A 24321-nucleotide genomic window follows, 5' to 3' on the forward strand; every position below is an offset into this window, starting at 1 on the left:
ATGAAATGATAGATCTACATATGAGCCGTTTATTTTGAAAGTGGCATAAGTCACTTTGTTTTTAAGTCGATATATTTATATATTATATATTTATATTTATATTATATTATATATTTATATATTATTTGCGTTTTAACACGTTCAAAAATATGGATGCTAACTTTCGAGAAGATTTACTTGTATTTGTTATCTCAGGATACTGATATTTTTCTCAGTATAAATAATTTTGTATAAACATTAAAAAATCACCACTTTTCATTACGGTAAAGTGACTTATGCCACTTTCAAAATAAACGGCTCATATGTATGTATTCGTACAATAAAAAGAGCTGTACTTCTAGATTCTGAAGAACTCTTCGTTTCTGTTAAGGAACTACGATCTCATTTTATACTAAGGGCGCAAATGTAAATTTTTTACAATTACAGTAATGTCGATCTGTAGGAAGCATCAACTAGTTTATAATTGATGGAAATAGTTATTTTGTAAGATAAAATATAAATGATATAATTTTTTACGTTTCCCTATTTATTAGTACAGTTTCGTTGAGAATAATTATATATATATATAATATAAAATAACGATATCACGTTAAAAAATATAATTTGTTGCATGGTTTGAACTTTCAGTTTCAAACGCTGCTCCGAAGATTCAACGAGTTGGAAAGTCTCGAGCTCCCGCGGTAACATTGTATTTTCAGAGTCGACAACCGTTTAGGTAGAGGGGGCAAGAAAGCTATACGTATGTACCAATTTTGAACGATGTCGGTATTTCAGAACGTGTGACACGAAACCTCCATGCGAGGCTTGGTTTTGTGCTCCACTCTGATATCTCGTTTGTGGTTCCACGTTGACTTGATGGCAGCACTATACTGGGCACACCAAAAACCCAGTTGTGAACAGTCTCGTATTCTATCTGATATTAGAAGCAGATTAAAAGCTTTCCAAGTCATATTTGTTTTAAGATCGAACTATGATACGTATTTGTTGAATACGATGTAAATAGAGTGTTCAGTGCTTACAATTAAGTATAATTAGTAAGTGTTTATCTAGAACATTTTTTTGTGGAACACTCGGTATACTTTACTGTACCGTGTCATTCGCTATACTATGTTGTGATTGTGACAAGATACGCTTGCGCAGTGCGTCATACTTATCACTTATGAATCAGCTGATGAAGAAGGCGAACAGTTACAATTTCAGCGGTATTTCAAGTAAAAGTTGAAGAATATGTCACTAAATACGGCGCACGCAAATGGCGGCGTTCTTATACATGCCGGCGAATAGTAAGTCAAGAAGTTTATTATATCTTTTCAACAATCGTTAACAATATTTTGCACATTGTCGTTCGTGACATTTCTACAACGTAGTTCAACGTTGTGGCCTTCTAAAGAGGATTTCCTTATTATGTCAATAATTTTTCCTTCATTGACGATGCCACCACCTACGGACGATTACCACCATTACTACCATTTCTTGAATAATTTAAACGTTCACTTACAAATTATTGTAGTTTAAATTGTCTTAATGCGATGCGATTGATAAAACAATTTTAACAAGAGAAAGTTTCATTTCTTCAGCATATTATTATTCTGCGATAATGTCACCATGGAGTTCCACGGACAAGAGCAACCTGAGTTCCTTGGAAATAAGCGAGGACGATTATACCTAACTACACATAGAATGATCTTTAATGCTAAGGATCACAGAGAGAAAATGCAGTCATTTAGCTTTCCATTTATAACGTTAAACGAAGTCGAAGTGGAACAACCGATGTTTGGATCTAATTATATTAAAGGCAAATGTCGTGCCCAACCAAACGGCAATTGGATCGGAGAATGTAAATTCAAGTTATACTTCAAAAGCGGCGGTGCTATAGAATTTGGACAGGCAATGTTGAGAGCAGCAGCGATGGGTAAGATTACTAAGTATATTTGGAATCTATTCCTGTTTGTTTATCAAACACATTAATAATGATTATTATATTTATTTATAGCTCAACGCAATGACCCTGCAGCCAATGCTCCACCACCATATCAACCGCCAACATCAGATTGGTATGCTGCTCCGCCGCCAGCTTATCAAGCACCCACTGGATACTATGGTTGGGTACCACCTACCAATGTATTCCCAGATATGCCACCAGGTTAAATGTTTATCTTATAACTTCTAATAATTTGTTTTATTTCATTTAATAACAATTTGCCTGCCATATTAACACATGACAATATTTACTGGGCAAAACTGTAGTTCATGAAAATTAAAATCACAATCCTATAGTGAAATTTCATTTTTGTTGCTAAGACCAGAAAATAATAACAAGTTCTCTGATCTCTGTCTTAAGTGTTGATTTCACTGTTTGTCTTTCCAATATTGTGTTTATTTTCTAGCTTTTTAGTTGTTGACTACAGATCGTGTTATTCTTCTAACAATGATGTGGTAGTCAAAATGTTAATTGATAGTCTGCATAAAATTAGTTAATTTATTAATTATTTACCGTTGATATGATTGTTAAAAATGTTTCATATATGTATGTAGCAAATGGTGTATATATGACGGACATGCCACCTCCGTACCCTGGTATAAATTCACCTTATGCAAGCAGTGCACCCCAACAAGGTGCATGGGGTGCTACTGGACAACAAACTGGATGGGCCCCACCTCAACAGAATGGTGCGCCAGGATGGGCAAATCCAAATTATAATAGTCAACCAATGTCCCAAGCAGGTGGGTATCCAAATTACCAGCAGCCACCTTATAGTGGTTATGCACAAAATCCACCACCATATTCTGCATATCCTCCAAGCAATAATTACCCACAATCTCAATATAATCCACAACATAATCCTTACAACCAATACCCACCGCCTTATTAATTGTATAATAATAATACATGTGAAATTTCTTGCTTTTTAAAGTAATTAAAGTTTAAACAATAATTCTTGAAGTTAGACATATGATATCATAAAGATGAAATATAGTATACATTTTTTTGTTCACCATATTTGAAACATAAACAGATATTTTTTTTTTTAAACAAAAGATGCAAGTATATATGTACTACTATATTTCATGCAACATATACAGAAAGCACACAATAATGTAACATACACAATACATACAATAAATACTAACTTTCCAATATTTTTTTTAAGAAATGTATTTATGAAGAACAATATTGTTAACTATTACTTTAGAGTATTACACTTTTGTTGTTTCAATAATACTATAGCTTTATAATAATTATTATAATACATCAAAGTTACTATGTTATTAAAATTTAGACAAATATAACTTGCTGTTTTTATTTAAACCCACCAATTAAGAACATTATACTTTTACAAAAATAATAATAATCGTTTCCGTAAAGACAACTTAATAATGATGCCATGAAATTTTCTATTTCACATTTCACCTATTAAGTCTGAAGGTTTTAAATATTATGCAATAATGTTGCACAACAGGTTTGGTTGACCTGAAGTAAGGTTGACTTTCACTATGCTCAGTTATTATCTCATAGTTGTCAGAGATAGTTCAAAGGAACGTGACGTGTTATTACGTGTTCTTAATTAGGTTTTTATCCATTAATCGATTTATTTAAGTTAGAAAAAGTGTGTAAAACTATTAACTGTTCATATTTTTCAACAAAGTAGGGCAAAAACGATTACATATACATTAAGTGTAATCGATGAATAACTTAATCGAAGTATGCTATAACAAAGAATTGTGTATTATTAAAAGTAATAAAAAATGAACGTGTATATGATTTTGTTAAATTTTCTAGATAGAGTATTTCCAACGTTATATTGAACATAATTCGTCTTATTATACCACCTTATGGAACAATTATTTGGCGTCGTAATAACATAAGTTATAATTAAATAAAGAGAATCATATTCAAGATTCTTAGGACAATTAATTGGCTTAAAAACTAAGCACAAAATGCCAGAACATTTTAAATTTACTGCATTAAACATATATACGTGTATGTAATTCATTAAAAATTTGAATATATTTTCACAATAAATAGATTGTTCAGTGTCGTGTTGTTTTGTTTCATATTTTTTTACTTTTCAGATGCAAAAGCAGCAGAAGCTGCTCAAAGTGCATATTATGATCCCAGCAGGCCTCAGTGTGCCTATGTTCCACCACCTGCATACTATGTAAGTACAAATATGTATTTGATAATATATATATATCAAAATATGAATTTATATAATTAATTAATCAATTAATTCTTTGTCTTAGGAAAGTCCACCGAGTTTCCAACAGGCAGCGGAAAAGAAGGATCAGTAAAACTGCATTCACAAAACAGTGATGTGATATCACACTGTTGTTGTTTGAATAGTATTATACGTGTAATATACTGGATAGTAACAAATATATGCATTCCACTTTAGGTTTTGCTATAATGTCGTTTTGGTGTGCGCATTTCAATATACAATATTCCTATCTTTCCGATATTATTCACGATTTTGAATATATACACTTTATTGTACTTATTGTGTAGGTTGTATAAATATTCTATAAGAAATTCTATTGTATTTTGCGCAATTAAATGAATATATTAAATAAAAGTTATTGCATATGAATATGGAAAAGAAATGTGTTACCTGTATTCGTACATTTTATTATAAACTATTAAAGGTACACAAGATTTGTACATATGTAAGAATACAATTGAGTACAATATAAAACAATCGGCATTCAAGTAAAATCTATACAAAATTTCAATTATAAAAACATATTTAAACCTACGCGTCTTTTTTTATTGAAAGTAAAACATTGGATTCCAATCCCATGAAAACTGTAATATGTATATTTTAAACGCATGTATAAAAATTTAAATGTATCTATATAAAAATAATTTTTAATTGTTTAATTACCAACTGTATTAAATTACAGATAGTTACACAGCTGCTCAAAGAACCTTATTTCGACTAGCTTCCAACTATGGCAAAAACGGTACATGTAATAAATTTTAATCATTCATAACAATTCAAATATATTGGCAGTGTAAAACGTTCCAAAATGCAGTACTCTATATCTTAGTAATTATATAACTTCCATTTACAAAATGGCACCTATAAATATTTAGTTGGACAAGAATGTTTTACAAAACTAATTTAACACTTAAATGCTGGTCGTTAACAGCATTTGCATCAATATTGAATTTTTTTTAGAGATATACAAATCTTCATTCAACAGTTCACTAAAACGTTTGGATTTTTTAATTCCACAATTAAAAAACCTTTAAATACACATAGAATGCTGTATCTATATAGTTTCCAAAATTATTGGAAGATTCTTTTTTACAAATACTGGAAGAACCATCTATCCATATTCAGAGGTGACTGTTAAACTGAATTTTCCATCTATGACATAAGTGCTGTGATACCAAATTCTTGTATCTAAAAGGATAATGTCCCCAGCATAAACAGTAAAGTTAAAACGTCTGCAAATACTATCACATTCTGGAGTTGGAGCCACAGTCCATCTTTTATTACCCAAGATTTGTCCTTGCCACATTAGACGAGAAATGTAGTCCAGCTGTGAAAAAAAGCAATAAAAAGTCAATTGATAATTTTCTAATTTTTTTTTTAAATAGTTTAGATTCCCATTTTGAAGTATAACATTTATTCACATCCAATTTATTATTATTGCACGTACATGCATAATGGCACCTTCCTCGTATCCCAAAAAAACATAATTGGTATATGGAACCTCCGCATCCTCTGGCAAAAAATGAGGTAGATTGTAAAACTGTTTCATTGTATCCAAAATTTGTAGATGACAATTTTTCCAACCAACATACCAAGGTGCTTGTCCACTGCGTTGCAGGGCTCTATCCTCGCTCATGGCAAAGACATCTCTTAAACTAGTGAAATTACTTTTAAAATGTAAGAACTGGCATTCTTCCACTGAATCATAAGCACCCTCTATATTTTCATATAAATTTTTAAAGAATTTCCAGCTAAATACTTTCGAAGCGGGCCAATTACTTGCAGCATTTTTTATCACCATCGGTCGAGAGGAATACGCGTATTGTTTAAATTCCTCTCTAGTCAGATTTGGTAAAATTAAAGCTGTTGTAACATCTTTACAATAATCGCAATTCGATATCGGCCTCGTAAATTCCCATATAAGATAATTATTTGGTACTAAGCATCTAGTTCCTCTCACACTTTTAACAATATCGATATATAAATATTTTAAAAATATAGTACAAAATATTGGCGCAAATAAGACAAGGAAAGCTTTCTTCGAACACAGATAATGGAAGACAGAACTTCTTTTGTGCCTTGCATGATTTCTTACACTGACAGATTTCAATTCTGACAATGAAGCACCTTGCTTCAGAAAGCTCTCTGTTAAAACTAAAAATGCTTCTTGTACATTTTCTAAAGCGTTATCACTTTCATCCATTACTACCGACGAAGGTAAATATTAAAAATTCTCTTTTAACCATTGGAGATTCAGTGTAAAGTCTCTTCTAAATAAATTTCACTATCAGTTTCTTCATGCTACCTGTTCATTCATCCTCCTACTACTGTGACAATGTAGTAGTCTCATTTGAATTTAATAGTAATACTCTTGTCATCATCCATAAGTATGTAATAAAATTTATAAATCATATGTCGATTCAAATTTCTCTTTTTTGTCTTTTCTTCGACTGTAAATACACGTGAACTTACAATCGCACTTCAAATTTGTATCATGTAGTTCAATTATAATAGATATTGTTCATGTTATTTTGATGTTGTTTATTACGTGTACACTGCATACATATTCATGTCAATGAATTAGTCTGACAATATAATATAATCCTCCATTATATGTTCCAAATGTGAGAATAAAATACATATGCAGATGAAAATATGTTGATCCAAATAGTATCGGTAATGATATCTTGGATACAACATCCAACAAGCTTGTTACAATACGAATTTTACTGTCACTTTTACACACACATCGTGCGCACGCATGCGCCGTGATTAAGCCTTGAACCACTTCTGTTTCGTCAAAATGTGAAGGTTTGCATTGATTGCGGAACAGATACTATCATTCCCTGATTGGTGCAGACTCTTGTTTCTTCTCCTAACAACTTTCGCATCTTCTTACGACGACTTACGTGAAACGAGCGAACGAATGAAAGCTGAAGGTCTGCTCGCTCAATTCAACTAATTGAATACCTTAATAGGAAATTTCCTGTTCACGTGTCAGATGAAGATGAATGTAAGCTAATATATACACAGGAATTCCAGAATTCAAGTATCCTGCAGGCAGCTCCAACCAAATTCAAAACTAGACAGTCCTTTGGAAACTATTTTATATGTAGAGGAGGGGGTACCGTTATAATAATTAGATAACATTAGTTATATATAATATTATATATAACTATATATTATTAATTATATATATTATTATATATATACTATATTATTACTATTATTATTATATCATATAATAGTAATTATATATTATATTATATATAACATTATAATAAAACTAAGAAATAAAAAACATTTTCAAGACATCTTGAGGTATTCAAATTTGGACAAGTTCTATACACATTAAAAATAAACTTATAAGGCAAGCATAATACATTTAAATGATCCGGATAAGGTTTTTAAGAATAGATTTCATGGAATTAATATTTAAAAAAATGTTTAATCAAAACGTGTTCGATTTATTAAAAATAAGAATAAAATTATTTAGCATATATTTATTTAGTGCTGAAAGACTCTGGTAGTTTTACTTTGTTTTATCAAGAAATTTATCGTATTATTTATTAATAATAAAAAATTAAATAAACGCGAATGAAGAATCTTTAAAATTATTTATTTTATCAAATTGCCCAACATGATGTACAAGTTTTGTTTAAACGGACACTGAAGTAGATGTTTCAATGTGCAAACTGCGATTATGAAATTTATGTAGACATATTCTGGTAAATAAATTTGATTTTTCGTTTCTTGTAATTCCGTTTCTTCTTTTTTTTTCTTTTTTTAAAGATATACACATTATATTGTATAAAACCTAATTTACAGCAATTATAATACTAAGTTATGCAATATGCGATTCGCTTATGTTCGACGAGATACAGTCCACTTAAATTTCAACGATAAAATTCCGAAATGTCTCTGAACAGGTAATTTACCTAGGCCAGTGTCGGGAACCGAAAGACCAATGTAAAATGTATCTAATTTCGCAACAAGTTTCGTTGTTTTAATAGCGGATAATACTAACATATTTTAGATTTGTTCTGTTCGTGAAAAATGCGGACTATATATCTTGGTAGTGACGCGGTTCTATCTGTATTCATAAAATCTTTCCTTTTTATTTGAGCAAAATAAAATTTTCGTTAAAGCACAACATTTCTGACAGTTGTATTGGATAAAAACATTCTATAAATGCCGCAATAAAATTTTAAATGTTTGTTAAAAGTATCCGAACTTTACAATTTACTTATCAATATTATTAAATGCGGTAAAAAGTTGTATTTATTTCTCGACGAACTTCAAAAGATTGTAAATGCAACATCATAACTTCTTTCTTCGCATCCTCCTATAAATGTAATTTTACAAAAATTTCACTTTTATTTCGATGGTTCATACGCTTCTACTTAAATAAAGGTTAAATTTTTAAAACTTTTAAATCTGTTTGTTCAAACAATAACGTTGACCATAAAGCAATGAATGTATTCTTCAACATAAATGTATTTTTTTCTCAAGAGTTAAAAAACTTATTATATTTACAAATCTTACACACAATATAATCCAAAGAAAACTAATATTACAATTACAATATTATCTCAATGTATCAAAATTTGTCTACACTCCAAAAGTCACAATATCTTATAAATACTATAATATTCAGAGAGAGAGTGTGTTTTGCTAAAACCGGTTATTACCAAATTCTATAAAATGACTGTCATCATTTTTTAACAAAAATTATTGACATTATTTATCCAAAAGATTTTCTTAAAATAATACTTTTACTAAGAGACATCGGTTATAATTCAACGCAAAATAAGTTACTACTTACTGTTAAAAATGTGTGACTAGCACAGTCGTGTTTGTATCAATGCTTACACCTGATTACACTTTGCATTCAAAGAGATAGAAATTTCCATCAATGATCGATCAGAAATAGCACCATTTACCAAGAATAGCATCTTTTATAGCCGATATGTATTGCGCGGGGACCCAATATATCCAATACCTTGAAGCTTCCGTTGTGCCTAGTTGAATAGCCTAAAATTTTTAAAAGACCATCACATGTAAATATACGAGCGAAAAGAGTGATAATTTAGTAATAATACAAACCATAATGTGATACTGTGGGTGATCATGTATAGGTTCACTATGTACACCCTTTATAGAGTTCATAGGTATTTTGTCTGTTCTTTCTTTTGTACCAATCCATAGTTGGTCCTGCTCCAATTTAAATGTTAGTCTAACTTTACCACCAGATTTATTTAACATGCCAGCCAACGGAAATTCTGGTAGAGGTTCCTGATAGTGATTAAATTCATCAATGAGAATAAATTAAATATATACAAATCATTTACAAAAAATATTAGTCCTTTTTAAAATCATACCTTGCTATCTAATATACCAGGCATTACATCTTCTGGAATACCTTTATCTAAAACTTTCCTATGCATTTTTTGTTGGGACAAGGGTTCTTTGCTTGCTGTAGATGCAGCTTCGTCTGAGAGATCTTGCTTTGTTGGAATTGACACAGCCAAAACATCATCTAACTTTGAACCTACTACCATGACCTTGGCACCTTAAAAATGGAACAGAGTAAGCAATAACACGAAGAAATGATTAAAAATGTTATCATATAAGATGCGTTACCTTTTGTGACCCCTAGAGTTCTTAATGTTTGATCGTCCTTAGCTAATCCTTTAATCATAACTTTTTGCATAGCTTGTGGCACAGATATAATGTTTTGGAGGTATGCTTTCAATTGTGCAACAGTTCCATCGAGTGGAAAATTCACATTAATCCGCTGTTTATTATAAATCACTTTAAAGTCTATGTTCTCTTGGGGCGGATCTTGCAAATCAGTCATGTTATTATCTTTTAATTGTGTATCGAGAATTTCACATTTTGGTATTGAGTCTTTTATTTCTGTGGACGTGGTTTCGTTAGAATTTGTATTCGATACTAGTTCAGAGCAAGGAGTTATATTACAACAATTGTCGTTGCTTTCACTTTTTGCAGCACCTAAATAAAGATAATTCATTAGATCATTAGTATTGACATATCTCAAATATACTATATCGTATTCGAAAATACAGAAATAGTTTGCAGCAGAAATAGTATCGTTACGGAAAATTTAACAGACAAGATGATGTTACCAAAATAAAGAAAATATTTTCGACAGATTACACAAGGTTATATTCTAAAGGAATACAAATTTCTAAAAAACCTGCGATTTATTGAAGATTGTGCAGGTTATAGTCATCATATAATATTTAGTGCGATTAATAAATATTTCTGTTAAAAGTTCTCATTACGAAAACGACTGTTTTCTAAAAATTGATTCATGATACATAATTGCTATTTGCAACATTCTGCAACAGGATGAACTCAGGTGGTACATATTTGTTATATTGAAAATAATTAAAGACAAACATAACGTGTAAAAATGAAAAGTATTTATTGGTTAACGATTGCTACGAAAAAACATGAAAAATCGTCAAAATTTATTGTACGTACCGACGTACTCCATGATGAACTGTATCTCGTTGACCAATCAAAACTGTTGCAGGATGCTTTGCAATTCCTACCATTCGTATTTACACCGATCTTGGGAATGACTTTCAAATTTTCGAATATATTCTAGAAACAATTGGGGAAATTTTCGAAATTCGCACGATACAAAAATCAAATTTTAAACGCCATTTTTTCTACTCATTTTCAAGATAAAACAATAAGAAATTTTTCATACGAATATAGAAAGGCTTCAACGGTTACAATAATTTTTTCATTTTCTTACACGGTGTGGCATTCAAATTATTTAAAAGATTCTACCTGTTGTGTAAACAGGTTACTTTAGTATACGTTACAACTTACTGTCCAGTTTATTTACTAGTAGCATGAAATATTAAAATGAAAGTGCAATCAAGATAAGATGATCATAAATAATAAATAAATATACACATAATGTATAAGTTACAATATCAGTTCTTTAAAATTCAATGTTTTGAATTATAATATTTGTTTAAGATATCGAATTTTATGCTTTACATTTTATAATGTACTCAATAATTGTATGTTTCCTGCGATTAATATGCTACATCCAAAATAATATAAAATTAAAAATTTATATTAAACAATTCCTTTTTGTAGAAAGGTACTGTTAATGGAAATCATATCTAAAATTTATTTGATATATACAAAAATATTTCCAATTATCAAAGAGATAGTAATGTGTAAATTCGTTATTTTTACTTGCTTTATGTATCGAAAATATATGGACTGTACAAATGATTTTGATTTATAAATTCTAAGAATACAAATTTCTACGATCGAAAAGCAAAACGAATTCCTTTCATATTATTCTAAATATTCGCATTTTATAATTATTTCATAAATATTTTCAGTCTAAATGGATATATCATTAATCGGTATCGACGTGAAATTCAAAATTTAGTTCACTTAAATAGTGTAAGGTGGCGTTACGATCGGCGAACGCCATCTTGTGCACCACATGACCTCGTTGCCGTGTCCCGTGACCAGCTCACGTGAATTTTGACAAATTCAAACGTTTTTGGTAGAAAAAAAATGGATATATTGGAGCAGCACCTCGAACAGCAGGATGTCAGGTAGTGTTTATGTTAAATATCGACTGGCTGATAATGCGAACACCTATCCCTCCTGTTTCGGTCGAGGTCTCCTCAAGGTCATCACGTAGTGCACAGTGCGCACTTACAAGACTTAGGACAACGGTCGTGGAAGTAATAGGCATAGACGTAATCCTATAGACACGTTGCATATCCATTCTTCAACGTAGACTCTACGCTTCTTTTACAGCACTATTAACGCGAAGGAGGAAGGCGGCACAGGAATTGTTATCGAGGAGGCGGAGATCGTCGACTGCGAAGGTAAATATAGCTTGAATTAATAGCGAGCACACTTCGCACTGATTGCAAAAGCATACAATAATTTCCGACTATACTACTCCTAGAGAAGTACAGAATAATACACATAAAATCAGTCTTACACATAATATACTATTTTAAATCACATTTCATAATTTCCATGTCTTGCATGGAAAATTTTCTGTCAAATTTCGATAAGAAAAATTATTTGATAAACTTATAACTTATTATACTTAAAACTGTTCAACATTAAAATATCATTTCTTTTTATTATACAGAATTTAATACACATGTATAGTATATTAAATACCAAAATAAAGTATAAAAAGGTATTTCATATTTAAAACTGGTTTCAATATATCAAATCGGTATAAAGATAACTTAAATCTAATTCCACGTAGTTATTTTATTTGTATGATTATAACCACATTCATAATACCAAGAATAAATCATTACAGGAGAAACTGTCGGAGAAGATGGAATGCGCTACCAAGAAGCTTTGGCATATAGAGTGGTACAGCTAAATAGTACTGCTGCTGGCAATGAAATAGATTTGCCAGTCACTCAACCTGGAAATAATACTGTACAGGTCCTAACATCACCACTGAACGGCCAGTTTTATGTTATTGGGAATGCCAATGATGTATTCACCACTGCTCAGACCTCTAGATCGTTGGTTCCTAGAACAACTACTTTACAAATAGAAACACCAAGAAACTGTACAACTGGAATAAAGAAAGTATGGATGTTGTATTCCTCAGTTTTTTAAAAATAGGCTTGAAAATTTAAGTATTATAATTTACATATATTTACATATGTTACAGAGAGACGATAGAAGGAGAGCAACCCATAACGAAGTGGAACGTCGGCGAAGAGATAAAATAAATAATTGGATCGCAAAATTAGGAAAAATTATACCAGAATGCAATGCTACTGCAAATGCAAATGGAACTGGTAGCAGTGGTGAAGGCAAAGCGAACTATGAAACTCAGGTAATGAATGAAATATTATTAAAATTTCACAAATACTACAATGGACACTAATAGAGATATTTTCTATTAAATCTTTTATGTAGAGCAAAGGTGGAATTCTAGCTAAAGCTTGTGAATACATAGGAGAGTTACGAGCAGCTAATCAAGGATTAGGCCAGTGTCTCCGTGACAATGAAAAATTGCGACAAGAAATTACCGCCTTGAAACAACTCGTAACACAACTGAAAAGGGAGAACCTTCAACTCAGATCTCAGATATCATCCACCACAGGAACTAGCGTTGACGTTGTTCATTTGAGTCCTTAAAAAATTATTAGGATATAATGCAGTGCTTCTTTTTGTAAATATTAGGGTACATAAGCTGGTTTGATGGCCAGACGAAGTATTTACTCTTATGATTTCTTTTTTCACGAGAGCCATAACAAATTTCGTCATATTGGATTTATATTCTTCAAAATGTATAAAAATGGTCCTAATAATGGTGTAGTCGTAACTGCATATATAATGTATCAAAATGTACATACCTTTTTATTCTTATGAATTTGACAAAATCAATCGAGTATAATTTACAAGAAGCATAATGATGGAATTAAATATTGGACATTTCGAATTGATGTATCTTGAGTGCAATTGCTTATTATAAGATAACGACAGTAATATTGGGAGTTACGACTATTGTTTGTAGGAACTATTTAAAACAATCTTGTTTCTGTATGTGTGTGAACATACATATAATACATCAGATTGAATTGCCTCGTGTACGTAAACGAGCCAAGGCTGTGAATGTAAGCATTGAGTTGAAGTGTTTGGTTTATGCGATTTTAGACTACACAGAGCTAATTTTTAAAAACAAAATGAACAAACAGATATAAGTTTTATTGGAACATTAACGATAAATTTACAATACAGATCGACTGAAAAATTATGAAAAACATTAAATATTTTTTATTTTTAATACTATTTTCACGAGTTTAGAGTAGGCATTTCAAGAAATGAATTAGGGACTGAGAATGTAACATAGATTAATCGTACACCTATGGATGTGTATGTATAGTTCAATATGTATATTTACACGTACGTGTACATATGCATAGATGTATGCATATAGCAATAAACATATTTTTTTCAATCTGAAATTCTGCATGCCGCAAAATAATGGCATTGGAATAATTGACAAGTAAACACAGGTTTGTAATATATCGTTGGTGTATATATCGCGAAGTTATTGTTATATAATAATATTATTATTAAAATGAAATTTAACGAAGTTCGTTGTTATCATTTCTACCTCATATTTATGATCTTGAAGGAAAACTGTCTTTTTTTTCGTTGTAATTTTTAATACATAGTCTTTATTTGTTTTTACATATGTTACAATGGAAATGTCGAAGTTACTGGAACACTGTTTGCGATGCATCTTTCTTTTCATATTTTCTTTTCTTTAACGACAAAAGATCCTGCACCTTCACAGTTTAACATTTTGACACATTTCTTAAACTTTCAGACCATGATTGCAACGTTTAAACGTTTAAAATAACATCTACTTTTTATGTAACGTCTGTATTCTTCGCTGAATATGTTTACATAATACGCTATTTATAATACAATATTTAATACTCTTTAATTGAAATTACATTCTCTGTAAAAAGCTGCCATCATCCTATGCAACAACAAAAATATTTAAGCACATCGTTAACGTTTTATATACTTTCGCGTACGCATGAATGGATAGCTTCTTACCGTCTCGTTTAGTCTCATTTTACATACATACAAAAGTTTCTCGGCTCTTCACGCTTTTCACAAGTTAGTCCTAATTAGCGTCAAATAAAATTTTACCGAAAGTTTTACTTTTCCTCTCCAACTTATACTTTTCTCACATTTTGATACGAATTACTAGACTGCGATGTTTATGCATTTATATTATAATAATATTAATATAATTTAATACTTTTATTTTTATCCAACAAAATTGTTATAAGAAGAAAATTAGTTTTTTACCATTTTCAGTTTTGTAAATTAATCGAAAAATATGTGAATTTGCATAAGTATTCGCAGTCTACTAAGTAATTGAAATTTCCATTTCACTGTTCAGAAATAATTCATTACAACACTTAATTCAATTTTCATGAGCTGTAATCACATTTAAGGACGTCCTACATATTATTGCAACAACTATCACGTATGATTTCACGTTAAATGTTAGTTAGTACACATATGGTTATAGTAGATTTTATATTTGTAATTTTTTTATATACAACTTTTTTCTGTCGTAAATATTGAAACTATCATAACAACTTAGTGTGCGATACGTGAATTATGAATGCTTGTTTTTTTTATATATTTTTTGTCTCCAGCAGATCCAGGACATCCTTAAATGACCAGCACAAGATTCCTGAACGTTCACGTGGAGAAATTATGTTTGTATGCTTGCATCTGATAATTAATCTTCTAGATTTCTAAACGCTTGTTGGATATCTTCATGTAACTGATCAAAGTCAGCTCTAATCTTTGCTTCGCCATCTTTAACAGGATCCTGAAAAATAAAAAGACATATATAACATTTAATTACTTGAATTTATATTTTCAATTCGTTTTTATATTTTTAAAATTATATTTACCTTGAATTTCATGGAAGTCAGCTGATACAGTATGTTTCCCATGCTATCCCTAATAACATTCCATGTTATTTTATTGTCTGATTGCGCTGTAGATTCTACTGCATGCCTCGCCATATCGTAGAATGCAATCATGTTTCGCAACATTCCCACAGTTTTATAAAATGGGCAGAAACGATCGTACGGTGAGTAACTGCAAGAAAGTATTTATTCGTCATCAACATTAGTAATTATTTTTAAAGGTTTGAGTGGTTAAGAAACAAGTGTAATAATACCTGTTTTGTTGCAGAAAATCGTCTTTCAGAAGTTTTGCAACCTCAAGTGTAATTTTGTCTGTCTCCGCGAGAGATGCTTTACCAACTAACTGTACAATCTCAGACAAATCCTCTTCCTCTTGCAAAATCTCCTTCACCTTTCTTCGAAGTGGAACGAACTCTGGGAAGTTCTTGTCATAGAAATCATCTAAAGCTCTTAAGTACTTACTGTACGATATGAGCCAGTTAATAGATGGGAAGTGTTTGCGCTGAGCAAGTTTTTTATCAAGACCCCAGAACACCTAAAGAAATGAATAAATTAAGTAGTTCTAAACGCACGCAATTATTAAAAATATATAGTGTTTAAAATCGACGGATATTAGCGTTGTGCATTTAAAAAATAATAATATATAGAAACATTATATCAATACCTGTACAATACCAAGAGTTGCGCTAGTAACCGGGTCAGAGAAGTCACCACCGGGTGGTGATACAGCACCTACTATACTGACTGAACCTTCACGATCAGGATTGCCTAAGCATTTCACTCTAAAAAGAATATGCTTAACATTAATAACACGAGTAAATTACAAAGCTGCCTCTTTGAAAATTATGTTTACCTTCCTGCTCGTTCATAGAAACTAGCTAGACGTGCTCCGAGGTAAGCCGGATAACCGGAATCTGCGGGCATTTCAGCTAATCGACCCGAAATTTCACGAAGTGCTTCAGCCCAACGAGATGTTGAATCCGCCATCATTGAAACGTTGTAACCCATATCTCTGAAGTACTCTGATAGAGTGATACCTAAAAAATGAAAAAAATGTTATGTAACATCTTCATGCAAAATGTGTTCAGAAAAACATTTTATGGCAGGTAATACTGCATTTTTTTCATTTTTCTATTAGTGACTGTGCACATACCGGTGTAAATAGATGCTTCACGAGCAGCTACAGGCATGTTGGAGGTATTAGCGACCAAAGCAGTACGCTTCATGATGGACTCGGTGACACCATCGATTTCTACAGTTAGTTCAGGGAAGTCACGAAGTACCTCAGACATTTCGTTACCACGTTCTCCGCAACCAACGTAAATGATAACATCGGAATTGGAATACTTGGACAAAGCTTGCGAGATTACAGTTTTACCGCAACCAAATGCACCTGGAATTGCCGTGGTTCCACCTTGGACACATCTACGATTGCAAGAGATATTTTCGGTGAATCCGCTAATTGTGAAATATATATAAAAGTGACAAGCTAAATTCTTACGGAAAGAGAGAGTCCAAGACTCTTTGGCCAGTAAGTAAAGGATGATTAGCCGGCAATTTTTCAGTGACGGGACGAGGTTGACGTACCGGCCAAACCTGCATGCAAACATGTTACCACTATACATTAGCATATTTGTATAAGAGCTATTATGAGTATAATAAATTAAATTTATTTGAATGATCTCCATATTCATGGTTTAATAGGAATAAGTACCTGAAGCATACTGTATTTTTGCGTTTCTCCATCAAATTCTGCTTCCAACACAATATCCTAAAAAGACATCGATTCAGCTGTACTATGTAGAACTACGTATAATGTACATTGTTAGATAATATTACAGAAAAATATAGCTTACGTTAACTGTGTAGTTTCCAGCAGGAGCAATGTATGTCACTGTTCCCTTGCTTTTTGGTGGTAAAATCATTCTATGCTTTACTAGCGTATTCTCATAAACCACACCAAATAGATCTCCTCCTGTAATATGGCTCCCATTCTTTATATTTAATGGGTTGAATTCCCAAGTTGCAGTTCTTGACAGGCATGGCACATTGACACCCTTTGGGATGTATATAGAGTTGCTAAGTTCATTGATATCCTTCAGCGGACGTTGAATACCATCAAAAATGCTGCCAAGAATACCAGGACCTAATTCTACCGACAATGGTTTGCCCGTACGGAGCACAGGATCGCCAACTGTCACGCCACTAGTTTCTTCGTATACCTAGCAAAACATCAGCGTATAATATAGTAAAACTAGGTAACTAAATATAGTTTTATTTTATCCATATTTACGAGGAATATACAATACCTGAATAGTGGCCATATCGCCTTCCAAACGAATAATTTCCCCCACCAATTCATAATAACCCACTCTGACCAGTTCGTACATAGCCGATCCTGACATTTTCTCGGCAGTAACGACTGTAAGCAATTAAAAATATAATTAATATTGAAAAGTGAACATCATGAATTTATTCAATTATTTCATGTACTAACCAGGGCCAGACACTGCATATACATAGCCAAAGTTAGTCTCCTTGCTTTCCCTGCTAATTTTTGGCAACCCTTGACTCGTCATTGTGAATTGTTGTTGGATCAAAACTATTCAACAACTGAAAGTAATTTGCATTATGCAACACAAGCAAATTAGATGACATAAATATAAAAAAAAACATATAGTTTTTATAAATTATATATATATGAAATATTAAACACGAATAAAATAAACATTTAAACAGTTTAAAATTATTGCAAAAGATAATCCAAAGTGTATCAATTAATCGTATCTAAAGGTATTCTCGGGTAAGTAAGTCCAAACTAAGAATAAATTAAACCATCATTAAAGGGTAATGTAATTATTCCATTGGTACATGGCTCAATACAAAGTCAGTATTATTAATCGATCTCACAAAAATATATTAGTTTCGGTAACATTCCAATTTAAGAAACTATAATGGGAGTTCATGATATTTGATCAATTTTACATCACTTTAATCTGACGTCTAATCGAAACTAATCAAATACCTTGAAACGTGGAAAAATATAAGGAAACACTGATAAAAAAGACGACGATCGTGGACAGTTTATTCGAGTTAAGTATTTGAACGAGTACCGTGAGGTAAAATGTGTTTAAAATCGACGAGAGACTTGATGTCAGCTAAGCGCATCCATTCATCGTTAAATTCACGTGAGCAGTTCATTTAAAAAGTAGGCGTAGCCCTCTTTAAGCCCGCGAGACCTCTGCTGTCCTAACAGAACGTCGATTCCGAACGATATATTTGTCCATCGATCGTCCACGCGGAAACATTTAATTCGCTGATTGCAAGGTTCCCTTAAAAATGCGATATATATGATTTAGGGCCAAGTGAAATGTATAAATTCTACCGCTGATCGAGAAACGATGGCGCATTCAAACTGGAACGATCGATACTTGTACGCGCCAGTCTTTTTGTAGAAAATCTTTGGCACATTCTATACAGAATGAAATTGTTTCGATACTTTCTGCTGTATAGTAAATTAAGGTAAACGTACAGTGAATAAGATAAGTGACAATAAAGACTTACGAGACGTGCAATGTATCGAAGTAAGTCCACTCTACAACAGCAAGTCAAGCTTCGGAGACGAGCCTGGCTGCTATCCACTGCTATCACAAGACAGGTCAGCTGACTGAATGATGTGCTGGTTTACAATTATCAGACCCTCTCGTGTTACGGGCGAATTTACAAGTGTACGAAATCGTGACGAACTTCTCAAATTTTCCACCAGGAGGCAACGGTTCTTGTATGTAATTTCTATGAAGATTTAAATATATTTGCATGTATGTATATACATATGTAGTAACATAGCATGCGTACACACGGACGTATACTATATATCGATACATGCATACATTGGATACTGCTGTATGTAGTTCGCTTAAAATAGTTGTATACATATGTATATTTTTAATATACGGATTATTGAACACATAATGTGAAATACTGTCATTTATTAAAATGAGAAGATTGTCTATTGACATTTCCATGGTATCGAAAGGATATCAAAGAAAAAACAGTAAATACTTTTTGTGAAATAACAGAAACGAAAACGTAATTTATTGTACAAATTTTGATTCCATTATTTCCATCAAAATTAAAAGTATAGCCTGTTTCATAGAATAAAATACGTTCTGCGTTAATATGCATGTACTTACTAAGTACAAGGAAGTCATATTTGGAGAAACAGACGCGGCAATTATAAATGATATATGTATACATCAGTCGTATTAAACGGAACTATCAAGAGCTGGTTAAAATTAGCAGAAACCAAGGCGCGGTTATACTTTACTGCTATAATTACAATAAACTATATAGGTTTTTCAGGATCCTTGTTAAATATATCTGCTTGCAAGCACAAATAAAAATAGATTTAGTACTATATCAGTAAAAAGTTCTTTTAACTCGAATTAGATCTTTTTTATTAATTTTAATATTAAATAATATTATCATGCTTCTTCTTATACAAAATGTATGCACATTTAATAAAATCATTTTAACGAGTTTTCTTCCACAATATTTAAATCAAATGATTCTAATTTTATTCCGTGTGATTTCTTCGATAATTTCTAAACCAGCAATTTAAATCAATTTCTACGGTAATTATCATTAGAATTGAATCTATATTATTGTTTTCAAGACTTAGTTATCACAATTAACATGTTACCCTGACGTATTAAGAGTTTGTATATACAAAACTGCACGAAACTAAAAGCGCCATCTACGTTTTCACGAGGCTACATATGCGTGCGTGGATTTCAAGCACATTCGTGTATAGTTACGTAACTTCACTTCCGTGTATCCATGCGCGTTATCCACGGGTGGGGTCGGTGGGGTCCTTCGCACAGTTCAAATTGCCACCATTTCTTTGACAACGAAGTTAAAGTGGGGGAAGCTCGTTTTGCTAAAGCTAGAGAGTCGAGTTTTGATGTCCTCACTCTCAGACCTGCTTATGTATCATGTGGTATCAGACAAAACATTCAGTGACAAATGATTCGTGTACGGATGAACAGTATTCGTTTATAGAGCAATTAAGAGTGGTAAATTGTAACTCGGGCATTGTGCGCGTAGTTGAAACAACGTAGCAAAAGCTCGCGATTGCAGACATTTAATTGTGCATTCATTTTTATTATTCATCTCAGCGAAGGACAACAAATTATCCATTGTTCGACATGGACCTCCAGAATTTACAAGAATTCATGGAATTAATTGGACGACTGAAGGTGAGATGTCACGAGGCGGTACTGTGACAAATATAAACTCGGAGATTCAATAAAACGCGTGTAAACAGCATATAGCAGTGCTCATTTTTGGCACCCTTTATCAGTCGTCATTGGAGTGATCTTGTTAATGTTGATTGATAACGTTATCGTGTCTACATCACACTTTAGTAATTAATTATTTCATGTATTTATAATATACAACAATGTCTAAAAAGTCTAAAGTTGAAAATATTCAAGAAAGTTGCATGAAATCTAGAAAGTATTTCCGCACTTTCAAAATGGAAGAACTTTTTCGAAATTGAATCAAACGATTTGAATTTTTGTTAAGTTGTCAGTGAAACTAGTGTCCAAACAAAAATTTTGAAAAATTGCAATTGTTCGGAGTAACAGAAAAAGTAAATGTAAGCTCATTTATTAATTTATAATGAAAGCGCTGTTCAATTTGATGTTGAACACGTCACTGTCAAAACAAAATGTTAAAATTATAAGACTTTTTAACATGACATTTAAAGATTTAATAATTGAGAAACTTAACGGTAGGGTACCTAAATATTTTATTACTTGTACGGTATACAAAAGTTTTCATGTAAATGTCTATGGCTTCAGCACATGAAGAGGACAGGATGGGTCATTAGAAATGTCTCAGATCCAGAGACAATCGCAGGGCACATGTATCGAATGGCCATGTTATCATTCCTAGTGGATAATAATGAACAGTTGGATAAAATCAAGTATGAAGTGATATGATTGTGTTATTTGCGACATTGGCCTATTGTTATGTTCTATTAATCTTATAAATTTTCTTTGTGTCTATAGAATCATGCAGATGGCTTTAATCCATGACTTAGCAGAGTGCATTGTAGGAGATATAACACCTCATTGTGGCGTTGATCCAGATGAAAAACATAGACGAGAAGATGAAGCTATGAAAACAATTTGTAATCTCTTGGGTGATAAGGGACCGATGATATTGGAAATGTTTAGAGTAAGATTTGTTGAAAGATTTAATTATTTTACTGTGATTTTTAAGGTTAACCTTGACATAAAGTATTATTATGTTGCTCAGTTTTAACATCTAGACAACAAATAAAGGAAAATAAAGGAAAAAAGTAAAAATTAGGTTGAAAGTTCAATACTTCCAAAGTTATAATTTGATTGAAATGTATGAATTACTCACTTTGGGAACTACGTATTATGAGATACATAAAAACTGCAGTTTATTTTAGTATTCCGTTTTTTTTTTAATTCTTAGCTGTCTTACTTATTCCAGAAACAGTTTTTATTTTATGATGGAGTTCACTTATATTTCATAAAAAATTTTAATTTAAAGTCATAACTCTAAACAAAATTTCGTTGTTATTATTCTTATTGTCTATACATCTTTCTGTAACACCACTGTATTAACAAATGAACCACAGCTTATGCTAATGTAATTTGTGTTTATATAGGAATATGAAAAACAAGAAACACCTGAAGCAAAATACGTGAAGGATTTGGACAGACTAGATTTAATGATGCAGGCATATGAGTATGAGAAGAGGGATAATGTTCCCGGCATTTTGGAGGAGTTTTTTGTTGCGACCAATGGAAAAATTAGACATCCTTTCATCAACAAAATGGCATCTGAAATTAAGGAAAGAAGGGAAGCTCTATATCGCAATTCATCTAATCCAAAATGAATTGTGTAACAAATGATATAGTGACTTTGAAATTATGACGTGTACTTATAATGTCATGTTATATGTTTATTTAAAACAATTCTTTAACTTTTCCAACTACAAATTAAGTATTCATTTTTTGAATAATATTCGCGTCGACGAAATAATACATTTAATTAGCTTGAGCAATTTATTTAACAATAATTGTATTCAGTTTTACATTAATTTATTATTAATTTAATTTATAGCAATAAATTAATGGGAAATAATAAAACTTTATAAAGTAAAGACAATATATATAATTATTTTAGTTCATATTAATAATCATAACAATATTCGTTAGAAAATAAAGCGTTTCAGAAATCATGTTGGCTAATATAAAATTGATTTGCTTATTGAAAAATTAAACATGTTACGTCGGCCTGGTTGAATTAAAAACACCTGTTATACTACTTTAATGTATACCTTGTGAAATCATTAAAGTCTCATTTTTAAATGAAATTCATTCAATATTTTCGTTATGTCTAACTTATATATTTGAGTCCAACTTGTACATTGTTTCTAACCTTGAAACACATTTTTATTATGAGCTCGAAGCAATAGCGATATATTTGCAAAAATACAGATTTCTTCGAGTGTGTTTTCAGGAAGAATTTCGTAGAATAAGAACACGTGTAACGAATAATCAATACACATATTGTACAACAGTGCTACCCCCTAGTAAACCCATGTTAGGCAACCAGAGACATTTCAACATAGGGTCGATTACAATGCGCGACCATTATTATTGATTACAACACTCATTAATTGCCACTAGTCCAAAAGGTTAGCATGCGTCGTCGAGGCTAGAACAAAGAGTTCCTACGAGTTTCGGAAATTCTTTTATTGTTGGTCTAGATACTTTATTTTCCGTAACCATTATTTTATGACATTCTGAATACCACATTCAGGGTGTCCGAAAATTGTTGCAATTTACAGCGAAACTTAACCCAGATCAACAAACAACATAGCCATTTCCTTATATTCCTAGTTTCGTCGTAGATTGCGGATCAAAATCGCTGATTCAAAATGGCTGACATGGCATCAGGCTTTAAGTTCACATCTTAAATGTTATTGGATGATATCTACTTATGTTCACTATCGATCATTGTGTTTGAATCATTAATAGTTTGATCATTAGTTTTGAACATTTTAAAAAATGACATATATTTAAATATTATATTTATATATTATTTTATTTATTTATTATTTATATATTTATATATATATTTATTTATATTTATTTATATTATATATTTATTTATTTATATATTTAAATATTATATTTATTTACTGTAACTACAGTAGTACCTCAAGTTTTGCAAGACTCTCCACTAGCGAGAATATAGGAGTACACATTTGCTTTACTCTGATTGGCTGCCGATTCAGTAATAAGACAGGATTCACTGCAAACTGTATCTGCAGTAAAATTGTGGCCATACTTAAGGGAGATAGAAAAACCGTGCAAAACTCAAGGTATTACTGTATATCAGTCCTCGGAAATTAACTTTCAGAGACAGAGCATTTTTGGAGACTGGTCTGAAATGTGTTACAGAAGATGTCATCCAATCCCATTTGTGGGATTGTCCTCCACCGCTCTGCAGCACATTTCAGACCAGTCTCC

At 31.6% G+C, this 24321-nt stretch overlaps 6 protein-coding genes across 11 annotated transcripts; 3 read left to right on the forward strand and 3 right to left on the reverse strand.

Moving 5' to 3' along the window:
- The first annotated feature begins 961 nt into the window (after positions 1 to 961).
- On the forward strand, positions 962 to 4589 carry Wbp2 (WW domain binding protein 2). Of its 2 annotated transcripts, XM_033477837.2 has the most exons (6): positions 962 to 1283; positions 1578 to 1912; positions 1994 to 2143; positions 2536 to 2724; positions 4075 to 4160; positions 4246 to 4589. In XM_033477837.2, the coding sequence occupies exons 1-6, from the start codon at positions 1228 to 1230 to the stop codon at positions 4291 to 4293; spliced, it is 864 nt and encodes a 287-aa protein (XP_033333728.1). In that variant the 5' UTR covers positions 962 to 1227; the 3' UTR covers positions 4294 to 4589. The 2 variants fall into 2 exon arrangements, with proteins under 2 accessions (XP_033333728.1, XP_033333726.1); XM_033477835.2 differs by lacking the exons at positions 4075 to 4160; positions 4246 to 4589 and having other exon boundaries at positions 972 to 1283; positions 2536 to 3291.
- A 17-nt stretch (positions 4590 to 4606) lies between these two features.
- LOC117224725 (uncharacterized) lies at positions 4607 to 7357 on the reverse strand. The gene is made up of 2 exons (XM_033477834.2): positions 5668 to 7357; positions 4607 to 5547 (listed from the first exon to the last, which is right to left on the reverse strand). Exons 1-2 carry the CDS (start codon positions 6421 to 6423, stop codon positions 5332 to 5334), a joined length of 972 nt encoding a protein of 323 aa, XP_033333725.1. The 5' UTR covers positions 6424 to 7357; the 3' UTR covers positions 4607 to 5331.
- A 465-nt stretch (positions 7358 to 7822) lies between these two features.
- LOC117224714 (ubiquitin domain-containing protein UBFD1) lies at positions 7823 to 11951 on the reverse strand. 4 transcript variants are annotated; one of them, XR_013035084.1, is made up of 6 exons: positions 11820 to 11951; positions 9864 to 10235; positions 9602 to 9792; positions 9327 to 9515; positions 9046 to 9254; positions 7823 to 8565 (listed from the first exon to the last, which is right to left on the reverse strand). XR_013035084.1 is itself a non-coding variant. In XM_076527415.1 (5 exons), exons 1-5 carry the CDS (start codon positions 10741 to 10743, stop codon positions 9144 to 9146), a joined length of 876 nt encoding a protein of 291 aa, XP_076383530.1. In that variant the 5' UTR covers positions 10744 to 10883; the 3' UTR covers positions 8700 to 9143. The 4 variants fall into 4 exon arrangements, 1 of the variants encoding a protein (XP_076383530.1); XR_013035083.1 differs by lacking the exon at positions 11820 to 11951 and adding an exon at positions 10731 to 10883; XR_013035085.1 differs by lacking the exon at positions 11820 to 11951 and adding an exon at positions 10441 to 10705.
- LOC117224715 (upstream stimulatory factor 1) lies at positions 11692 to 14373 on the forward strand. Its single transcript, XM_033477822.2, has 5 exons — positions 11692 to 11839; positions 12048 to 12118; positions 12574 to 12854; positions 12940 to 13107; positions 13191 to 14373. The coding sequence occupies exons 1-5, from the start codon at positions 11799 to 11801 to the stop codon at positions 13410 to 13412; spliced, it is 783 nt and encodes a 260-aa protein (XP_033333713.1). The 5' UTR covers positions 11692 to 11798; the 3' UTR covers positions 13413 to 14373.
- Positions 14374 to 15324: 951 nt separating this feature from the next.
- Positions 15325 to 19458, reverse strand: LOC117224713 (V-type proton ATPase catalytic subunit A). Of its 2 annotated transcripts, none has more exons than XM_033477816.2 (12): positions 19307 to 19458; positions 18240 to 18355; positions 18052 to 18164; positions 17599 to 17964; positions 17457 to 17513; positions 17244 to 17338; positions 16896 to 17167; positions 16596 to 16779; positions 16407 to 16524; positions 15997 to 16277; positions 15725 to 15914; positions 15325 to 15639 (listed from the first exon to the last, which is right to left on the reverse strand). In XM_033477816.2, exons 2-12 carry the CDS (start codon positions 18319 to 18321, stop codon positions 15547 to 15549), a joined length of 1851 nt encoding a protein of 616 aa, XP_033333707.1. In that variant the 5' UTR covers positions 18322 to 18355; positions 19307 to 19458; the 3' UTR covers positions 15325 to 15546. The 2 variants fall into 2 exon arrangements, with proteins under 2 accessions (XP_033333707.1, XP_076383525.1); XM_076527410.1 differs by lacking the exon at positions 19307 to 19458 and adding an exon at positions 18856 to 19007.
- Positions 19459 to 20619: 1161 nt separating this feature from the next.
- On the forward strand, positions 20620 to 23159 carry LOC117224716 (5'-deoxynucleotidase HDDC2). The gene is made up of 4 exons (XM_033477824.2): positions 20620 to 21000; positions 21607 to 21731; positions 21817 to 21985; positions 22449 to 23159. The coding sequence occupies exons 1-4, from the start codon at positions 20950 to 20952 to the stop codon at positions 22677 to 22679; spliced, it is 576 nt and encodes a 191-aa protein (XP_033333715.1). The 5' UTR covers positions 20620 to 20949; the 3' UTR covers positions 22680 to 23159.
- Positions 23160 to 24321: the final 1162 nt, after the last annotated feature.

The sequence above is a fragment of the Megalopta genalis genome, unplaced genomic scaffold (genome assembly GCF_051020955.1).
Source record: "Megalopta genalis isolate 19385.01 unplaced genomic scaffold, iyMegGena1_principal scaffold0020, whole genome shotgun sequence".
Lineage (NCBI taxonomy): Eukaryota > Metazoa > Arthropoda > Insecta > Hymenoptera > Halictidae > Megalopta > Megalopta genalis.

What these genes read in the sequence shown, in the direction of transcription:
- LOC117224713 (XM_033477816.2), bottom strand. Translation starts at nt 18,321, where the DNA reads ATGACGAGTCAAGGGTTGCCAAAAATTAGCAGGGAAAGCAAGGAGACT. An exon ending in GTCTTGGACTCTCTCTTTCC is followed by an intron (nt 17,168 to 17,243) that starts GTAAGAATTTAG and finishes TTGCAATCGTAG; the next exon opens with ATGTGTCCAAGGTGGAACCA. An exon ending in TGACTTCCATGAAATTCAAG is followed by an intron (nt 15,640 to 15,724) that starts GTAAATATAATT and finishes TTTATTTTTCAG; the next exon opens with GATCCTGTTAAAGATGGCGA.
- LOC117224715 (XM_033477822.2), top strand. Translation starts at nt 11,799, where the DNA reads ATGGATATATTGGAGCAGCACCTCGAACAGCAGGATGTCAG. An exon ending in CTCGAACAGCAGGATGTCAG is followed by an intron (nt 11,840 to 12,047) that starts GTAGTGTTTATG and finishes CTTCTTTTACAG; the next exon opens with CACTATTAACGCGAAGGAGG. An exon ending in AAGCGAACTATGAAACTCAG is followed by an intron (nt 13,108 to 13,190) that starts GTAATGAATGAA and finishes TCTTTTATGTAG; the next exon opens with AGCAAAGGTGGAATTCTAGC.
- LOC117224714 (XM_076527415.1), bottom strand. An exon ending in AACTCTAGGGGTCACAAAAG is followed by an intron (nt 9,793 to 9,863) that starts GTAACGCATCTT and finishes TCCATTTTTAAG; the next exon opens with GTGCCAAGGTCATGGTAGTA. An exon ending in ACCCACAGTATCACATTATG is followed by an intron (nt 9,255 to 9,326) that starts GTTTGTATTATT and finishes TAAAAATTTTAG; the next exon opens with GCTATTCAACTAGGCACAAC.
- LOC117224716 (XM_033477824.2), top strand. Translation starts at nt 20,950, where the DNA reads ATGGACCTCCAGAATTTACAAGAATTCATGGAATTAATTGGACGACTG. An exon ending in GAACAGTTGGATAAAATCAA is followed by an intron (nt 21,732 to 21,816) that starts GTATGAAGTGAT and finishes TTGTGTCTATAG; the next exon opens with AATCATGCAGATGGCTTTAA. An exon ending in TGATATTGGAAATGTTTAGA is followed by an intron (nt 21,986 to 22,448) that starts GTAAGATTTGTT and finishes GTGTTTATATAG; the next exon opens with GAATATGAAAAACAAGAAAC.
- LOC117224725 (XM_033477834.2), bottom strand. Translation starts at nt 6,423, where the DNA reads ATGGATGAAAGTGATAACGCTTTAGAAAATGTACAAGAAGCATTTTTA. An exon ending in AGGAAGGTGCCATTATGCAT is followed by an intron (nt 5,548 to 5,667) that starts GTACGTGCAATA and finishes TTTTTTTCACAG; the next exon opens with CTGGACTACATTTCTCGTCT.
- Wbp2 (XM_033477835.2), top strand. Translation starts at nt 1,228, where the DNA reads ATGTCACTAAATACGGCGCACGCAAATGGCGGCGTTCTTATACATGCC. An exon ending in CTTATACATGCCGGCGAATA is followed by an intron (nt 1,284 to 1,577) that starts GTAAGTCAAGAA and finishes TCATTTCTTCAG; the next exon opens with CATATTATTATTCTGCGATA. An exon ending in GTTGAGAGCAGCAGCGATGG is followed by an intron (nt 1,913 to 1,993) that starts GTAAGATTACTA and finishes ATTTATTTATAG; the next exon opens with CTCAACGCAATGACCCTGCA.